The sequence below is a fragment of the Arvicola amphibius genome, chromosome 6, assembly GCF_903992535.2.
Source record: "Arvicola amphibius chromosome 6, mArvAmp1.2, whole genome shotgun sequence".
Classification (NCBI taxonomy): Eukaryota; Metazoa; Chordata; class Mammalia; order Rodentia; family Cricetidae; genus Arvicola; species Arvicola amphibius.
Genome location: NC_052052.2, coordinates 143,165,208 through 143,184,529, shown reverse-complemented (window position 1 = coordinate 143,184,529; position 19,322 = coordinate 143,165,208). Strand labels below are relative to the sequence as shown.

Genomic DNA, 19,322 nt, shown 5'->3' with positions numbered 1-19,322 from the left:
AGAACTTCCTGAAGAGAGAGCCACCTCAGATAGTGTGATGGGTCCTGAGGACAGCATGGGGCAAGGTTCTGGTTATTGGGGCTTTAGGGGGGTGGGTGTAGTTTAATACCATGTGAGCTAGACTATGTGCCAAAAGTCACAAAGTAGGAAAGCACATATACCCAGTGTGTCTTCCCCTCCACAGTAGCTAAAGGTGCCTGGGAGCTTCTAGTCCTCTTGCCTCTGTCCCCAGAGTTCAGGGGTTACAGACATATGCCACTGTGCCCAGTTTAATTCTGTATTGAAAATTCAACCCAGGGCTTCATGCCGGCTAGGCAAGGACTCTACCCATTGAGCTACATCTCAGCCTCCTTTCCAGACTCTGAAATCATCTTCCAGCATTTACTCCAGGGCCTGTTTATATGGAATGGCAGTTTTACTGACCACATGGTTGGGAGTCAGCCAGGCTTGTCTCTGTCTAGGCACAGCCCCTGAAAAACCAGATGTGGGATCTGGCTCAAGGTCACAGGCCCTGCTTCCCTGAAACCCTTCAACCTAGCATGGTCTTTGTGGATAGAGACCACAGTCGCTCCGTATTTGGTAAAGGCCAAGAAAGTTTTCTGTAAAGTTCTGGTTCTGGGAAGATAATAACATGCTTATTTCAAGTGTTATATGTGCTGTTGCTCACTTCAACATGAAGCGATGCCAGCAGAGAGGACTCTCAGGCCCTAGGCGAACATGTAAAACAGACCAAAATGTGTTCTTCCTTGTAGTTTTAGCCCTTAGGATGTGATTATGACAAGTGGAATCAGGTGAAATACTGGTTTACTTGTTTCATTGCTGGTCATTGAACCCGGGGCCTCACACATGCTAGGTGGTCACCAGACCACTGCCCTCTATGTTCCCAGCCCAGTTTTGAAAATTATATTCTCTTCTGAACATCTTTCAGCTAGAGAATAAATTCAGCCACTGTAACCCAGGGATTGCACATCCAGGTCCAAACAGACCATCAAGCCCAGAATGTAAGCCCACAACCCTCTCCAGTCTGCAGGGGCAACAATCTCTGTGTGTTTGCTCCTGCTCAGAACTCTGCAAAATTAATGTACAAGCCGTGAAGAGACTAGCTTCCCTGTGAGGTCAGACCCTGCTCTCTCTCCTCTCCGCTGCCTGACAGCAGAGGTTCTAGCCACACGACAAAGCAGACAAAACGTTCGTTTTTCTCCTGAGGTGAAAAGTGCTATTGCAAAGCCAGGCAAGAGGCCCGAGGTCTGCTAAAGAAATTGCTTGGGTTTCAGGCCATTGAAATAAAAGTGCAAGGCTCAGACCCAACCAGTGATTTGTGGCTTTATTCTAGAAGCCTATCAGCCTATCAGAGACTGGCTGACGTCATCGCAGAGGCAGGGCTCCACAAGCAATGCTCGCTGGCAAGCACAAGTGACAGGTTTTGAATCACAGAGTCAGAGGAGGGGAAGAGAGCAGGGGACCCTGGTAAGGGAGAGAGAAGGGCAGCAGACTTGACTGAGCTTACAAGGGCTGCTACTTCATGTGAACAACAGACAGAGCCAACATTGGAGGCATCTTTCCACAAGAGCAGTTAGGATTCAGCCTTCTTAAAATAGTCACCAAGGGCCTGGGGGCAGCCTCCAGACAGCACAGGACTCAAAAGGAACACATGGTGTCGTCCTATACTAGACTTTTCTATCTGAGGGGCTTAAGGGGGAAAAACACACTCTCTTAATGGTTTCCTTCAAACCTTTTCTTTGTTCTTCTTTTGCATTCTCTAGTCCTTTTCTCATTCTTGATGTTTTCTTTCTAACTCTTTCGTTCTTGGTGTTTTTCTTCTAGCCCTTTTTAAGTCTCTCTAATGCTATCTCTATTCTTTCCCTTACAGTTTATATACTTATCTTTCAGGCAATATAAAAACCACAATGTGGTTACATTCTGTTTTTGAAGTGAATGATTACAATGAATACAAAACAAACAGTAAAATAAGAACAGCATGTTTTCCATGTCCCTTAAATGATTAAACATTTTTTACAGGTGAATAACAAATTATCCCAAGAACCCACATACATTCATAACTGAACAACTTGTTATAGATTAACCGTGTGGGCAAACAAGGTGTTCTTCCCAGTTAGACCTTTTATTGGTGGGCTGCATTTTGCAGTTACGAAGAAAGGGCCAATTATTTTATTACTTATCTCGAAAGGTAATCTTATAAGGAATCTTAAAGAAATCACAAACCCAAACTTTTATATATGAAAAAGAAACAGTCAGCTCTTCTTTAAACCTTGAGGGTGTATAACCCCTGCATCAAAAGTTTTGGATATCAGGAGATTGAAGGCAGGAATAGGTATAAGGAATGAATCACCATCTTTGATCATAAACCAACCCCAGCAAGGAAACTATGTCAGCGAGTAATACTAGCAACAGTGGGATGTTTTGTACTTTTTTTTTTAACTCAGCTATGTGTCCTTATGAACTTTAGATTGTTTTCTAGGGTTTTTCATCTTAAAATTATTACCAAAACATCTCATCTAACCTGAAGTTATTGTAAGGCCTTGTTTTGGCTAAGATGCACAGCGAAGCCTGTGACTACATCTTTCAGCACTAAGGGCATTAGAGCCAGCCTGTCTCCTGGGACTCAATTGTTTTCCTTAATCATTAACTTGAGCTATGGCCTATACAGCTCCTTAGGTGAAACCCATAGACCCTTGCTGTGTAACATTTCCTTGTATTTATTCTTATTCATCAAAACTCTATATAAGCAAATATTATCAATTTGACAATACAGTTTAGGGAGGAAACATCTTTATAATCACAGGTAAAAATGCCCAGAAAAATGGGGTGTTTCCAGGAAATAAGCACACTACATTACAGATACCAATTTATACCTTGCCAGATACCTGAGAAAAATCACAGCAGGAGCAAACATGTAAAGACACAAAAGAAGCAAAACACATTCCGGGGTCTGTGGTTTCAGGGCTTGCCTAACCAAGATTGACCCATCAGAGAGCCTCCTCTTGGTGGGCTGACACCTTGAACTTCAGTTGTTGCCTGCTGCTCCTCTGACAAGGCCACCGGCAAGTAGCGCAGAAGGAAAATCCTTTTCTGTGTGCATCACACACCATCTCTGTGGCTTTGCTGTACCCTGCACTGTTCTGCCCTTGTAGAGGGGTATTATGGGAAAAGCTATACGCACTGCTGCCTCTCACCATGTTTGCTGAGGGAAGCAAGCCTCTTTCTCTTTTTGGACAGGTAGCACATCCCACAAAGGCAGGGACAGGTTTACTGCTCCGACTGTGCTTTGGTTCAGCCTGGGAGCCCCACTGGACAACAATTGCTTCCTTTGGGTTCACTCCCAAATGTAACCCACGTACTGTTCTTCAAGTATGAAGCCATAAGCCTTGGACATGTCTCAACTGTGGGATGCAGAATAAAGCATGGTCTTTTAGAAAAGGAAAAGAAAAGGAACATTATGGCATAGTTGGAAGGGAGCAGGTTATCTGCTGGGAAAATGCATTAATAGGCACCTCAAGTAAAAAAGACCCAGTCTGACCCCACCCTCCACCACCTAGCCTGGCTGGCCTGTGGTGCAATGTTCTCTGTGTTGTAGGCAACTTTAACCCTGAGAAAGAGGAGGTTTGCTTACGAAAAGAAAATGCAGCGTCATATGCCCTAAAAAGGCATGGATGGAAAGAAAGGCCGTCTCCCCAACCCTAGTCAGAAAGCTGGCTTTCTTAGTGGACACAGCAAGACACCCTGAGCCTGCCTTGGTGTCTTGGTGCCTTGGTGTCTGCTCCCGAGCAGAGGAAGACCATTATTCCCACTTCTGCTAGGCAGTCTAAGTAGACACAAGCTAACCTGCATGGGCATCCACCCATCAGTGGGAGCTGGACATGAGTGAGGAGTGGGGGGCCGCCCCTCCACATCTGCTTGAGCACCCATAAAGGGCCTGTGAGAAGTTGTCAACAGTGTCATTACTAGGAGTGGCACCACAAAAGAGCGCCCCAGTGGGTGCCTTTGACTTCTGTCCTGCAGTGTCCCATTGGGAAAGCAGCCTGCCCGTCTCTGTCCCATGCTCCTAGACGTCAGCATTTCTCAGGAATACCCAGGATGTGCTCAGCGGCGCCTTCATAGGGTGTTCTGTCCGTAAAGTGCTCTAGCCTGACACTTCCCTCTGACCTTTGCTCTCCTCAATGCTGTGTTTATTAGGGCCATCTGTCACTTCCCAGGTCCTCCTGAGCCGACTGCTTCCCTTGCTTCCTTGGTGGCTGGCTCCTTAATATTCACTGCTGTTTTCTTCTCCCAGTTTGAGTGCACATGTTCCTATGGCGGGCTATGCTGCTGTGCTCACTGTGTGTGCACTGATGGCTTTTCTTTATTCCGCTCTTTCTCAGTTTGGCTGCTGTGGACTATGAGTCACTGGCAGCACTGTCTTAGTGGATTAACTGGATCCTAAAAATAGTCCAGGCTCTCCTGCAAGCAGCAAATAAGACCGAATAGCCAGTTCCTTAACTATTCGATATCTACTGTTCAGTCTGAGAGAAAAAAAAAATTCATCAAAGCATCGATGCTCAGTGGCCTGAGTGAAGGCCATGCGCCAGGTCTACAGACCAGCTGTAGATAGGCAGTATCTCACTACTCAGTTCTGATATCAGAAGGCTTCCTCTAGGAAACCATGTCACCACATTTATTCAGATGTGCCTTTTGACCCACATGGTGGCACTGGACTGTAGTCCTAGCTACCTGAGAAGGACGATTGCTTGAGCCTGGAAGTTTGAGAGGAGCCCAGGCATCATAGTAACACCATCTCAAAAACAAAAGCGGAAAGCTGTGGCTCTTCAACCTTTATGGGATATAAGTGTCCTCTACTTGATGGCCTTATTCTTGAAGACAGGTTGCTTTAGACCATAGCTATTATGGCTTGGCTTTATTTCATTTTGTCTTAAGGAGTCACCAAGATTGTCCTTGAACTCTGGACAGTCCCCCTGCCTCAGACTCCTGAGTGCCAAGACTTTATTGTTTAAAGTGTTCTATTTAGAGGCTGGGAGATAGCACAGTCAAGCACACCTGAACTTGATGCATAGAAAGTCAAGTGTGGTAAAAACACATTTTTCACACTTTCGTTGTTGTTACAACCTTGTAATGGGGACGGGTGAGATGGCTCAGCAGGTAAAGGCAATTAACACCCTGCCTGACACAATGAGTTCAACCTCCATAATTCACAGGGTAAAAGGAGAGAACCAACTCCCCCAAGTTGTCCTCTGACTTCTGCACATAAGTATCACATATACACATACACGTGATAGATTAGATAGATAGATGATAGATAGATAGATAGATAGATAGATAGATAGATAGATAGATAGATAGATGTAAAAGAAATCTGGTATTTTATTTTAATTATGTATATATGTGTGTGTCTTATATATGAGTTTATACATGTGAATGCAATAACTATAGAAGCCAGAAGGAGCATTGACTGTCCCTGGAACTAACGTTATAACTGACATAAGTGAGCCACCTGGCATGGGTGCTGGGAATCGAACTCAGGCCCTCTGGAAGAACAATACATGCTCTTAACCTTTGAGCCATATTTCTAGGCCCCAATCAAACACACACAAAAACCCTTGCACTGTATGCTAAACTTATTGTAACTGAGCCAGTATGAGCAGACCGTTGTTGACTACAGCCACAATTCACATTGTACCTTCTGTGAGTTCTAGTAAATGCATGTACCCACCGTTCCAGTACCATCCAGAAGAGATTAATCCCTCTAAAAATCCTTTATGCGTCACCTGTTTACCCATATCCCAGTGTCACATCTCAGAGCACTAAGAACTACCAGTCTTTACTGTCCTTAGTTTTGCCCCTATCCAGAGTGGCCCACAGTTGGGATCATGCAGGATGCTGCCTGTCAGACTGGCTTCTTTCACTTAGCAACGTGCCTCTGAGGTTTTCCTCCATGCATTTCTGAGGCTTTGACCACTCTTGTCTTTTGTTTCAGTGCTAAACATGATACCTTTTTATGGTTGTTCTGGTAGCTTGTTTTGTTTTTTGAAGTATGGCATCGCTGTGAGCCTCCTGCTGCAGTTTCACAATAGCGAGAATTGCATGTGTGGGCTACCAAAATAGATTGATATTCTCTCTCTCTCTCTCTCTCTCTCTCTCTCTCTCTCGTGTGTGTGTGTGTGTATTTGTATTCACATGTGTCTGTCTGTCTTTACTAGGGATTGAATTCAGGGCCTGATACATGCTCAGCAAGCTACCTTGGTGACTTGGTGACTATCACCACGCTTCCTCTCCAGCCTATAATGTTAAGACACATGGGATAGAAACCATGCAAGCCATCCAGAATGCTTCAGCATCAGCTGTGTGTCCATCTTGCCATCTTGACCAACCATGAGCCTCTCCCGATGGGGCCTTCCCTTTGGAGAGTTCTGGGAGCCATGCCCTGATCTGTGGTTTAGGGTTTGTGTTCGAAGGTATCTGAATGCGAGGCTGTGGGTTTCCTGAGCAACCCTAAATTGCTTTCACCCAAGGCTAAGTCGTGTAACTAGATGCTTTAAATAGAACATTCACAGATCTTTTCACACTTCACCAAAGAGCTGGATGATTTTTATTAGTGATTTTCAAAAGCTGAAATCAGTAGCTCCCTCTCTGCCCCTTCATCAGCAGAACTGTAGAGTTCTCTGGTTTGCTTCCCGTTGGGAACGTAGTCCTGCAAATCCTTCCCTGAGGAAAAGAGCAGGCTGAACCTACTGGTGGGAAAGAATCTATAATTTCACTTCACAGGCAATCAGCAGTTCCCAGCTAAGTAATCTGACCCCCAAACAAGACCTCCTTTACTAAAAAGCAACTTCTGAGAAACGTGATGGCTTCTAGCTCCAGGCAGAAGCTGTATTTAAGAGATGGTGCTAACTTGGGGCGAGGGAGGAACGCTTGGCAAAGCAGATGCCCTTCACGTTTGTGAAAGCAGGGAGTCTCTGGAAGGAAGGAGAGGCACGTTTAAACAACAGACGCTTTGTTTTCCTTCTGCCCGGTTTTTGGTGAGATGTCCATATGTGTTTGTATAGATGCAGCACTAATCTAAGATTGAAACATACAATCAAACAGCCTAACTATGTATGTGTGCATCGTGTTTAGATACGGCAGTTGTTGACTAAGTTGTTACAGGAATTTTATGTTGTTTTTTCACATAGCAGAGCTAAATGTAATGTTAAAAGCTAGTCCTTAGCTGCAATATGAAGGTGGCACATGACTATGAACCTGGAAGTGAGGCCTCATTGCTTCCATGCCTGGCTTCCTCCATCAGTCCCTAAAAATGAGAGGTATTCCCTACAAGGAGACTCACTGTATTGAGGGGTTTAATCAGGGCCATCATTCAGACTGTGTGAGTCCCTAATACGAGGGAGAAGGAAAGCAGGAGGGGAATTAAAGAATAATCCCATGAAGTTTTGGCCAGTTCAGCACCTCGCAGGGGAGCTCTGAGAGGAACAGCTATTGCCCAGTTCACAAAGATGCCAATGGGGCAGGCATAGACCCTGAAGGAAGGACCACTGTGATGGCTGTGATTTAAATTATTTTTTTTAAAGTGAAGTTTGTCCATTGTCTTAAACAGTGCCTTTTCTTGGCCACCTTTACTACTGCAGTGTTTTCCGTTAGAAGACAGGCATCTCTTTGAGAGCTTCCTAGACTCTGGGAACAGCAGCATGAGTGTAGGGGACAAGTGACAGACGCTAAAAGTAAGGTACACAAAGGGTGCACCAAAATATAAGTGTTCTGAGGAAGACACAGTGTCTGTAGGAAGGAAGCTAGGGATGGGTGGTCGCTGTACAGAACAGAATGTCGTCGAGGTGCTGTCTGAGGAGATGGGCAGGCAGCAAGTCAAAAGGAACCCCAAACATAGGGAGTGCAGTGCACAGACTAGGCAGGATGCGTCTTTGGAGTTAAAGAAACACACACACACACACACACACACACACAAGGCAAGGTTGCTATGTGAAGGTGAGAAGTGGTGGCAGGTGAGTCCTGTGGGGCTCGTTCTGGTGACATTTTTCTCCAAGTGACATGCTGGGTTTGGCCAAAACTCAGGCAGTGAGCATCATGAGAAGTTACCTAGGCGTTTGAGAGGAGGAAGTGGTAGAGTTTATATGTGATTTGGATGTGGGCAGTATGAGGGAACGAAGGGAAGAGACTGTGATTTCCAGGGATCCGAGCTGAACAACTTGAAGAGAGGGATGGGGGAGGGAACAAGAAGGGCAACAGCAGAAAGTGTATCTCTCATAATTGAGGTTGAGTTGCTGATGAGACATCCAAATGGCTGTATGTTCAGATAACGGAGCAGCCAGTATCTAGCCTCTAAGCTCCTGAGAAGATGCCAGTCTCCCAGAAGGTGAGGACCTCTGCTTTATACAAGTCCTCTTTCACAGTCTCCCACACTTAGTACACGCTCGCTGCACACTCGCAGTGAGCTGAAACTGCTCTAACGGCAATGTTAAGTCCCCTCTTGACCGTATTGTAATGTCACTGTTCACGTAGGGCGAGATCAGGAGGCAGAGAGGAAAGGGAATGTTGGGTGTGGGGATGGGGTCTGGTCACTCTTAATCCCATTGGCTAATCGCTATACTATTAGGAAAATGATTTTACCACTTACAAAATTAGAAAGCTGAAATGCTGCTGCTCATCTCGCTAGTATGTTATAAGCATGAAAGAATACTTTTGCAAAGTCGGAGCATTTGACAAATAATAGGCACAGGTCCACACCCTCCTCGTGGAGCTCATTAGCATCTTAGTCTGACCAGTCTTTAGCATGAATACAGCTGGGCTTCCAAGGCTCCTGCGAGCCTCTTCAGTGGGTGCTCTGTCATGGCTGTAGGTCGGGAATGGTTGAACAGACCCTCTACAGAGCAGGTATCTAGTAAAACCTTTGCAGTGGTAAACGGACTTGACACTTGTCTACCCAGGTCTGAGTACTCTGAGTTCAACTGCTGTAGCAGTTAGCACCCCTGTTTCAGGGTACGGCTGCAGGGGTGAGAGGCTGGTAAACAGACGCTTACTTTTCATTCCCATCCGGCCCTTGTGTGTCTGTGTTAGATAAAAACCCTCACTGGGGCCTAGGGAGATGGCTCAGTTGGTAAAGTACTTTCCATGCAAGTACGAGGACTTGAGTGTGATCCCCGGGCCCATGTAAGTACGGAGGCCTGCCCCTGTCATCCCAGCACTGACAGAGGCTGGGAGGCAGAAATAGGGTTCCTCGAGGCTCGCTGATGCACCCCAGGCCATTGAGAGACCCCGTTTCAAAAGAAAGCAAAACCAAAGGTGGATCACGGCAATCACAACATCCTTTCTAGAAGCTAGCGTTTCACAGTGCTCCTCCCTGCCTACAGCTCTGACATTCTTTCCTCCTCCTCCATGATGTGTCCTGAACCTTGGGGGGGAGGGGAGAGCTTAACAGAGATGTCCTGTTTATGGCTGACCACTCAGTCCCTTTTTTGCTGCTGGTCGTGTGGTAGCAGGTGGCTTCTGTGGTGGGAGGAATCATTGTGGGTGTGGCCACTGGTAGCTTTCCTATGTGCAGGGGATGTGCAGCCCTGTGCACATAAAGGGGATGCTACATAGTCTTAGTGGGTTATAGATTTTAAAAAGACATGAAGTTTGAAGGGAGGTTAGAAGGGGGAAATGGGGAGTGTGTGTGTGTGTGTGTGTGTGTGTTGTGGTGTGTGTGTGTGTGTGTGTGATTTTTAAAAGAGAACTTAAGACAAAGCATTGAATGGGGAAAGAAAAAGTAAGTGTGTGAAGAACTCTGGCCTCTGCACACATGCATTCACACACCCTCACACCAATGTGTGGGCGCATGCAAAATCCACACGCAAACCATTTTCTAATATTTCCTTCCTTCTCTTTCCCTCCGCTTCTGTCTCCACAGGTCAGTGTTGAAGTTTTGGTAGAGTATCCTTTTTTTGTGTTTGGACAGGGCTGGTCGTCCTGCTGTCCTGAGCGAACCAGCCAGCTCTTCGATCTGCCGTGCTCCAAACTCTCCGTTGGGGATGTCTGCATCTCGCTCACCCTCAAGAACCTGAAGAATGGCTCTGTTAAAAAGGGCCAGCCTGTGGACCCTGCCAGTGTCCTGCTGAAGCACGCAAAGACAGACAGTCTGGCTGGCAGCAGACACAGATATGCTGAGCAAGAAAACGGAATCAACCAGGGAGGCACCCAGGTGCTCTCTGAGAATGGTGAACTGAAGTTTCCAGAAAAGATTGGATTGCCTGCAGCACCCTTCGTCACCAAAATAGAACGGAGCAAGCCCACAGCCACAAGGAAGAGGAGGTGGTCAGCCCCGGAGACCCGCAAACTGGAGAAGTCGGAGGACGAGCCACCTTTGACTCTTCCCAAGCCTTCGCTCATTCCTCAGGAGGTTAAAATCTGCATCGAAGGCCGATCTAACGTGGGCAAGTAGAGACCGTGCTGGCAGCGGAGGCCTGGGCCTCCCTTGCTGTCTGTATCCCAATTACTGTACTGTAGGCTAAATAACACAGTATTTACATGTTATCCTATTACTTTAGGTTTGTGTTCTAACTTTGTCATTAGAGTCACACAGGTGTGTCGCAGGAGACTGGTGCATTTGCATTGTCTGCGAGTGTCTGTTGAAGAGCTGGCGGGGTGAAGGGTGGTCAGAACCATGGCCATGGAGCTTCTGGGCATCCTAGGTGGCCCTGAATGTGGCTTGATCAGTACCTGCCTTCTCCAGCAGCACAGAGCCAAGGGGCATCAGTTCTCACTGCTTTCACGAGCAAATTCAGTGGGAAGTAACCTGCAAGGGTGTCTGGGTGTGTCCCTGTGAAGGGGTGCATGGGTACCATGGTGGCGAGTGACGGTCTCTTTTTCTCTGCCTCCCTCTCCCATGCTTGTTCACTCTCGGCATGGGATTGGGGGACCTGGGTTTCCTACATGTAAAGTCATCCTCAGGAACCCAGCTTCAGGGCATCATGGGGAGGTGTCAGATGACAGATAGGAAACTAGTTTCAAAGAACATGGTTCTCTCCAACATATTTTACAATAAAAAGCAACTTTTAATCATATATATATATATATCCCCCCATGGGGCCTGACTGCACTGAGATTTATTTTTTTTAAAAGCAGCTGCCACGCGTGGGATTTCATTTCTGCTTTACCAGTCCAGTGACTCAGTGACGTCACCAGGTGTCATGGTGGGCAGGGAAGTCCTTGCTCAGGTCACCCCTGGTAAGGGGGGTGGCAGTGGGGCTGGGGGACAGGAGTACCCCACACTGGTTTCTGTGCAGTGTTAGGAAAACCAATCAGGTTATTTGCATTGACTTTTGCTCCCAGGAAGAAAATGCGAGCTCCCTTCCGGAGAGAGCCAGGCAGCTCTTGGAGCTGAGCCGGCAGCTTCTTCTCCGTCTTTTTAGGTCTAGTACTGTTTTCTAGTTCATGACTATGGACAACTCCGGTGCCACTTTCTTTTTTTCTCAATCCCAGTGTGACGTGGAGAATTAGATCTGGAAGACGCACACCTGTTACTCGTCTTCAGCTGTCAAAAGTGCTGTGCAGACTTTTCTTACCCAAACACCTTGGTCTGTCAGTCAACGAGAGTACTGTATCTAACTTGAAACTCTTTGGCAAGAAAAGGCAAACCTAAGTTGCTTTTGATTTTTTTTTTTCAACACTGTAACTACTTTTCAGCTCTGCAGGACTGCTCACGAGCCAGAAAAGCTCCAGGCTGGTATAAAGGGATGAATGTGAATTATGAACTAGTACGTGACAGTAGAGGACCACCAAGGACGACCGCAGGCACTTGTCACTTTGGTGTTGGAGAAAGAGCTAAAGGCACATGCAGAGTTGGCAGAGAAACTGGGAAAACACAGGGAGGAAAAAGACACTCGTTTTTGTCCAGTGTTTTGAGGGTGAGCTCCTAAAGAACTTTGCGATTTGCACATCTTGAGATTTTAGTTTGTGTGATATTCCTGCAGTTTTTATCCAATAACGTTGTGGGAAAGGTTGGGGGGGTGTCAAACGAGCATAAATAAATGTAGCAAAATTACTTTCTAACCTGCCTAGACCCTAGGCCATTCTTAGAAGGTTCTGTTCCTTTCAGGGTCATTTTGTCACCTGCCACATCTGTCATGAGAAGCCAGGTCTGAGAGTTTTTTTCAGAATCACTGAGAGTTTCCCATATAGACATTTTATATATATGAGCAAGTGGGTTTTTTATTTGTTTGTTTCTGGGGGAAAAAGTGTTAATATTATTTTTCAGAATGATTTTCTTTTCTATTTGAAATCAAACCAAGATTTAATGTTTGGTACAAAAACCCAGAAAGGGTGTTTCATGAAGTCACAAGTTTTCATTCCCAGAGATCAAAATATCATTTGCAGGTTCTGAGTGTGTCTTAAAGTGCTTTAAATATTTAATATTTAAATATTTAAATATTTAAAGGTTTATAAATAGAGAGAAGTTTTTAAATATTCTTACTTGGTTGCAACTAACCCAAGTAAGTACTTATTTGGCTTTTCTTTTAACCATTAAAAAACGAAAAGGACTTCTTCTAGTTCTCAAATTAGAAAAAAGAGACCTCTTCTTCTCCCTTATACAACCCAAATGTTGGCTATCCAGTTTGCACTCACAGAGGCTCTCATTGTGACTGATGTGTTTTTGGTTTTGTTTTGTTTTGTTTTCTGGGATGTACCAAAAACCTTTGAGTAGGTTCAGAATAGCTGGCCTCTCCCTAAACTTCATTATCCTCCCAGCACCTAGCAGAGCTGGGGGGAGGCCCATTCTTGCAGTCACATTGCTTAGTTAGTGCTGTGGTTTTTTTTTTTTTTTTTTTTTTTTTTAATGTTTCTTTTCAGAGACCTTGCTTAATCTTCCATATATTCTGCTCAGGGCACTTGCACTTAATAGGGTTTTTTCTTTTCTTTTTTATTGTTTGTCATGTTTTAATCTTTGATGGTAAGAGGAATAGGAGGCTGCCACAGGGGTGCTGTGTGGCACTATTTACAACAGCTCCCATGAGCTCAGAAAACACACCACTTTCTGGCTTACTTCGGGGATTGAACTGTCTGTATTCACTAAAGCGACACTAAAATAGGTAAACACACAGAGCAATAGGAATATCATAACTTTTGTGGTTCTATTTCAGGTATAGGAATTTTAAAACTCATTGGTCCTTCTAAAGCATTTGTCCCGTTTCATTCTCTCATTCTCTTAGCATGTGCAATACTTTGTGTGCCAATAGTGAGCTATCTAGTTAAAGTTCATTCCCTGTGGGCTTTTTCCTTGTTCTGTGGGTCGACCTTCCTTCCCTTTGCTGACCAGAGAAACGCTGGAGAGAAGGAGCCAGGAGAGGCTAGCCTTCTTGCTTTCCCTTAATGTGGATACAGAGTACTGGGGTAGGGGAGCTGTGTGTCTGTCACCAGGACATAGAGCCATCCATCCAAGGAGACCGGAGGGAAGCGCTGGCTGAGAAGGCCCATCGCTCTGCACTCTGCGAAGGCCCTTCACTCTGTAGTGAACCTGGAATGTGCCAAGGAGGCAGATGGTTCCTAGAACACACTCTGGAGCAGTGTGGGCTGCAATCAGCCCGCTTTTCAGTCTCTTCTGGGTCCTTGAGACTTTGCTCTCTGCCTTTGAGCACCAACAACTTACTGCATATGTGCAAATGTGCGTGTGTTCTGAGCATGCCCACCGGTGGCTTTGGAGGGGACCACCTGGCAACCACAGTCACCATTTCCTTGTAACAGCTTTCTCCTCAAATAAAGAGCACACAGAGGCAGGAGCCACCTCTGGTTTGCAAACACTGGTGGGGCCCGTCAGACTCCTGGAGCAGCTGCGGTCACCCTTCCGTGTAGGGAGCACAGTCATGGCTGTGCCATCGGCGTACAAGGATCAGCCACGCGCCTCTATACCTGTCCTCCTGGCAATATTTTACTAACAGTTCTTTCATTCTCTCTTCCTGCTTTCCTTTTTTTTTTTTTTTTTTAACAAATAACTGCAGGCCTTTTGCGTTTACAATGGAACACAATCACCAAGAAATTAGTCAGGGCGACAAGAAAACATAGTAATATTACTAATAAGAAACCAACAAACAAGAACCTCTCTTTATAGGGATTTCTAAATATATAAAATGACTGTTCCTTAGAATGTTTAACTTTAGAATTATTTCAGTTTGTCTGGGCCACCTTGGGGTCAGCAGGGGTGGGGTAGGGATGGAAAGAGAAGGCCATGGGTGCCACTTACCTCAAATATTTTTAGAAGTGGAAATCCAAATTGAATTTTTTTGGGCGGGGAGGGGCTTGCAGGATAGTTGTCTATATTGGTCACATTTTGCTTTTCTCAATTCTTCCAGCTCAGTTTGGGATGGCCTGATTTTTATGGTGGTGGCGGCAGCAGAACGTCCTTAACTCTGAATTCTGACCTTGTATGTTTTCTGTTAGGTGAGCTTGTTGGGTTCCTCCCCCTCCTCCCCTTACCCCCACCAGGAAGTGGCAGCGTCCTTCCTTTTCCCCTGCAAGGAACTCTGCGGAGCCTTTCACACCTCTTACTCAGGGATGGGGCTGGTGTGTGTGTGGAACACGGACGTGTTCAGCAACAGCACTTTGGACTGCTCTGGAGTAGGGTTGTACAATTTCAAGGAATGTTTGGATTTCCCCGCATCGTGTGGATTGCTCCTTAGCTACTGCACAGATTGCAATACAATGCTGCACGTTCAAGACGAACAGTAGCTCCTAGTGATCAGAAAATCCACTCTTTGCACAGTTTGATCTTTACTGAAATACGTTGCCAAAATCTGTTTTCGTTGTAGCTTTGGGTTTTTCTTTCTTTTTTTTAAGGAAACAATTGATAATACCCTTTAACATCTGTGACTACTAAAGAAACCTGTTTTGTAGATGCTTTTGAAGACACTAACACCTATTTCAGACATGGGTGAGGAGGCAGAGGTCTTGGGATAGAAAGCCAGACTTTTTGAGCTGTGTTGGTTGGCATGGCAACTGTTTCCTGAGCCACAAGCCGCTCAACAAACTGGTCTGTTCTCTCCTGGAAACCCTCTGCCCTTCCAAAATTTCCTAGTCGGTCCCCTTGGACGTCAGGGGAATGCAGGGCCTTCGTCTCCAAGGCCCAATCCGGCTTCTTTGGTGGTTGAGATGAAAGGCAAGAGAATTATACTTCGTTATTTTCTAAAAGTGGAGCAAAGGCCTTTGCTTCCATGGTTGTGTTTTGAACCCAGAATTTCTGAAATAGAGAATTTAAAGACAAATGAAGTAATAACTATAGAGAATCTACTTTTTTATAAAGCACATGCATATGACCTGTTGTGTTGGGTTGGGTTCCTCCCTTTTCCATGGACAGTGCTGAGTTTCTGTTCCTATGGCAACTCCAAACAGTTTGCACATCTTCTACTCTGGAGCTGAGATTCCTTTCACATAGATGACCTCGCTTCAAACGTTACCTTACTTACTGATAGGCTTTTTTTCTTGTAGCACTATACCTTGTGGGAAGTTTTTTTTTCTTTTCTTTAAAGTACACCTAATTTGAGCAGCCAAAGGGGGGTGGGGGATGGGAGATTTTTTTTTGAGGCACTCACTTTGGGGGGTACAGATAATTTTTTTAATTGCACAAAAGAAAAATGAATGTTGAGATGATTCATTCAGTGTTTGAAAGAGACAGATCTGTTGAAACCGTGAGTTTCATATTTTGTGTGTAAAAAAAAAAGACAAAACAGAGGAGGGATGAAAGTTACATGTTTTGGGGTTTTATTTTTCTTGTATATAGGAATTTGTCGTCTTGATGATCCAATTTGTATGGTTACGGCCTGGAAGAATTGTGACGTCAGAGGCTCTTCAACTATACTATACCTATGCTTACTGTTCTGTTTTTGTTACATGCGGTTCTTGTGTGAAGAATGGGAAACTGTATTCCACTATTTGAGGATACTGTCCATTCCTAGGCCGGAAGTACTTCTCTAAGTTCCCTTCTTAAGCCATTGCAACTTCTTTTCTTTGGATGATGTCTGACATTTTCAGCACTTCCTGTTCCTATAAACCCAAAGAATATAATCCTGAACATGAAGTGTTTCTATAAGGGATCCTCCTTCCCAGTAAGACAGGACTCGCATAGGGACAAAAGGAAAAGGAACTTTCCTTCTGCCTCCCACCCCATGCCTCATTTACATGGGGGTGAAAACATCAATTCCAATTTGAATGCCTGGCTTTCATTTTGATGTTTCTCAAGTAGAGGCCAGAAGAAAGGCAGAGCGGTTTGTCAGTTAGATTCCTGTTCAAGAGTTGAGGTCGGTGGTTCAAATCGGACAGTTTAGGGGCAGTAAACAGACCCTAGTTTTGATTCTTAAATTTGGGTTTGGGTCCCCTCCCGTACTGTGCCAGTTCTTGTAGCTGACATTGTCCTTGACAGAGGCAGAAGAGGGGACAGTAGCTTCAGCTCTCCACATCCCGACTCTTGCATACAGGAGCTTCGCCTGTATTCCCATGCCATGAGTTTGGCCATTAGGTAGCATCTACACAAATCAGTCTACAAGAGCCTCTCTAACACCGTTGAGCTGCAGAACACTTGGAGATGCCATCCACTCAATGTTTTCTTGTTCCTTTGCTGTCTGGATGGGCAGTCTGAAGGCCTGTGTGGGAAGAAGCACTGTTTACAGTAACCCTTACCGAGATAATGCACTGTCCCCTAGACCACCCAGCTGAGGTGACACTGGCTTAGAACTGTTGTCTTGAAAGATCCGTTACCAAGACAGTTGGTGCCTAGGTTTCTCTTGGTTCTTACCCATGCCACCCACTCTGAGGTTATTCTCTAGACCAAGAGTGGGAGGAAATGTTGAGTCAGTGAGGCGTAACCCTGACAATCCACCAGGGTCTTGGTCCTACTCTGTGACTACTGCGCCCCCCCCCCCCGCACCGCTCAAGTGTAATCCCGGGGGTGCCGACTGAAAGGGGTTGCAGCGGAGTCCTGTCAGTATTTGTGGTGGCCTTTCAAAAAGACAGTCTTCATCTCTAACCAGTAGAGTCCTGGCCCTAACGAACCTGAGATCCAAACCAGCGAAGGTTTTCACATCAGGTTCCCAAACCCTCCAATTTCCATTCATATGCCTCCCACAGGCCAAGGGGAAACAGACACCAAAACTTGGGCTGAGGGTACTACCATGTGGAGAACTAGGGAAAAAAAAGTTTTTTGCACCTTATTGAAAAGAAACTTTTAAGTGCATACATAGTTAAGAGCTTTTATTGTGACAGGAGAACTTTTCCATATGCGTGCATACTCTCTGTAATTCCAGTGTAAAATGTTGTACTTGCACTAGCTTTTTTAAAACAAATATTAAAAAAATGGAAGAATTCATATTCTATTTTCTAATCGTGGTGTGTCTATTTGTAGGATACACTCGAGTCTGTTTATTGAATTTTATGGTCCCTTTCTTTGATGGTGCTTGCAGGTTTTCTAGGTAGAAATTATTTCATTATTATAATAAAACAATGTTTGATTCAAAATTTGAACAAAATTGTTTTAAATAAATCGTCTGTATACCAGTACAAGTTTATTGTATAATACTCGTACTAATAATAAAATAACAGTGCCAATTGCAGGCCTGTGTCTTTGTCTTCTCTTGGGTCCCTAACAAAAACCGTGGCTGAGAAAACTGTGTGCTTCCTCCTCACTGCCTCTGCCATGTCACGTCCGTTCACCCTGGGGAGACCGGTGGCAGGCAGTCATGTGAGGCATGGATGTCCCTAATCTGCATCTCCTATCTGCTCACCATTCTAGGTTTTTCTTCTCAAATGACTGGCAGCTTTGCACCTTCTGTGGCATTATCAATGCAGGCTCTTCAGTTTTGCTCCATCTGGTAAGTGACCTGGAGTTGGTGAGTGTGTTTCCCCCATGGTGCGTGCCTCATGGAAACCTGCGGAGCGAGTCTTCTGGCACAAGAAGCCACTTCCATGGTTGTCTCGTGAAGACAGTGCACCGGTTGGTGTTGGGCTCGGTTTTGGAAAGCTGTGGCCCAGGGGCTGCCTAGGTGAGTCAAGCCTGCAGGAGCAGCCGCCCCCAGGTACGTCCTGTCCTGCTCCCATCCACACTCGTGCCTATGGAGTCCTTCTCATTGAAATCTGAGCTCACACTGGGGAGAAAGAGAATGCCAGAAATAGGTCAGAGTTCTCACGTGGCTGGGGAGGAATGGGAACTCTTTGCTTCAACTTTCTTCTTGGTTTTATCTTTGACCTATCCAATTAGGACTCATCCCAGCAAACCAGGCCGCATAGCAGCATGTAGCCCCTGAAACAAGGATTTGGGGTTCTCCAAACTGTATTTTAGTGTGTGGTGGTGGAGGGGGAAACTTTCACGCCAGGAAGCCTCAAGGGACCAGGCTAGAAGAGCTGTTCCCGGCGGTGTACAGTGCGGGCAAGCCCTCTGCTCACTTGATGAGGTGATAACGGCAGACTGCTTGTGGCTAGGCGAATGCAAAGGGCTCAATAGGAAAAACACACAGCTTGGTGCATTACTCTGAGGCATGCCTCGGAACTCGAAGAAGCATTGCACCAGTCTGAGACCAAAGGTACTATGTTCCCGCTTCCCTATTCCAGGGTGTGCTTGCCTTTCCAAAGAAGATGCTCCCCGATATCTATCACCTAGGAGGTAAACGCCAACATTGATTGCTCTGCTTCCCTGTCTACAGGGATGTGGGCCTCATGCTGTCACAGCCACCATACCTCCCAGTCCATCGCAGGACACCCCATACACGGACAACAGGACTTCTCTGTCCATGTTGTAGTAGGTACCTGAACCGAAGGACGTTCACATAGTGGGTCCTCTAGGCCCATTACCATCATGGGCTTGCTACAGCATTGGGAATGTGTGTTCTTTTTGCCGAAGCCTCTGCTCCAAGATGATCCTGGGTATCTGGAGCTTTACAAGAGCTTGGCCATCATCTGCCTGGAACCAAATGGCAACGGGCTGGCCTCTGGATGTATAAGGCCATTAGTCTGCAACAATGCTTATAGAGAACAGAGATGAGCAGCCTGTGTTGCTGCGGGGGAAGGAAAACAGAAGCCCAGGGTGGGAGCATGATGGACACATGGCATGGCACCCTCAGAGCAATGTCCCCCACAGTGGCACATGCTACAGTGTTAACATAGGGGCCAGGCCTAAGACAGACACAGGTAATCATAGCTCATTACAACACTGGAGGTTTGGAGAAAGGCACAGGTCCCGACAGACCTTCCTTACAGCTGCGTTAAGTCCACTTTAGAGGACTTAAGCGTTCCTTTTCTTCTCACTTATTCTAGGCTCATTAAACTGACTTCAGGGCTAGAAGATG

The 19,322-nt window shown here is 45.7% G+C and overlaps 1 protein-coding gene across 7 annotated transcripts in view; it reads left to right on the top strand.

Annotated features, from left to right (window-relative positions):
- Atxn1 (ataxin 1) overlaps positions 1 to 12,398 on the top strand; it is a 384,367-nt gene extending 371,969 nt beyond the window's left edge. For 6 of the 7 annotated variants that reach the window (XM_038332640.1, XM_038332637.1, XM_038332638.1 and 3 more), the window contains one exon: positions 9,911 to 12,398. In XM_038332640.1, the coding sequence (XP_038188568.1) occupies positions 9,911 to 10,441 (531 nt within the window). In that variant the 3' untranslated portion in view covers positions 10,442 to 12,398. The remainder of the gene's footprint in view (positions 1 to 9,910) is intronic. The other variant, XR_005285701.1, reaches the window with a different exon arrangement.
- Positions 12,399 to 19,322: the final 6,924 nt, after the last annotated feature.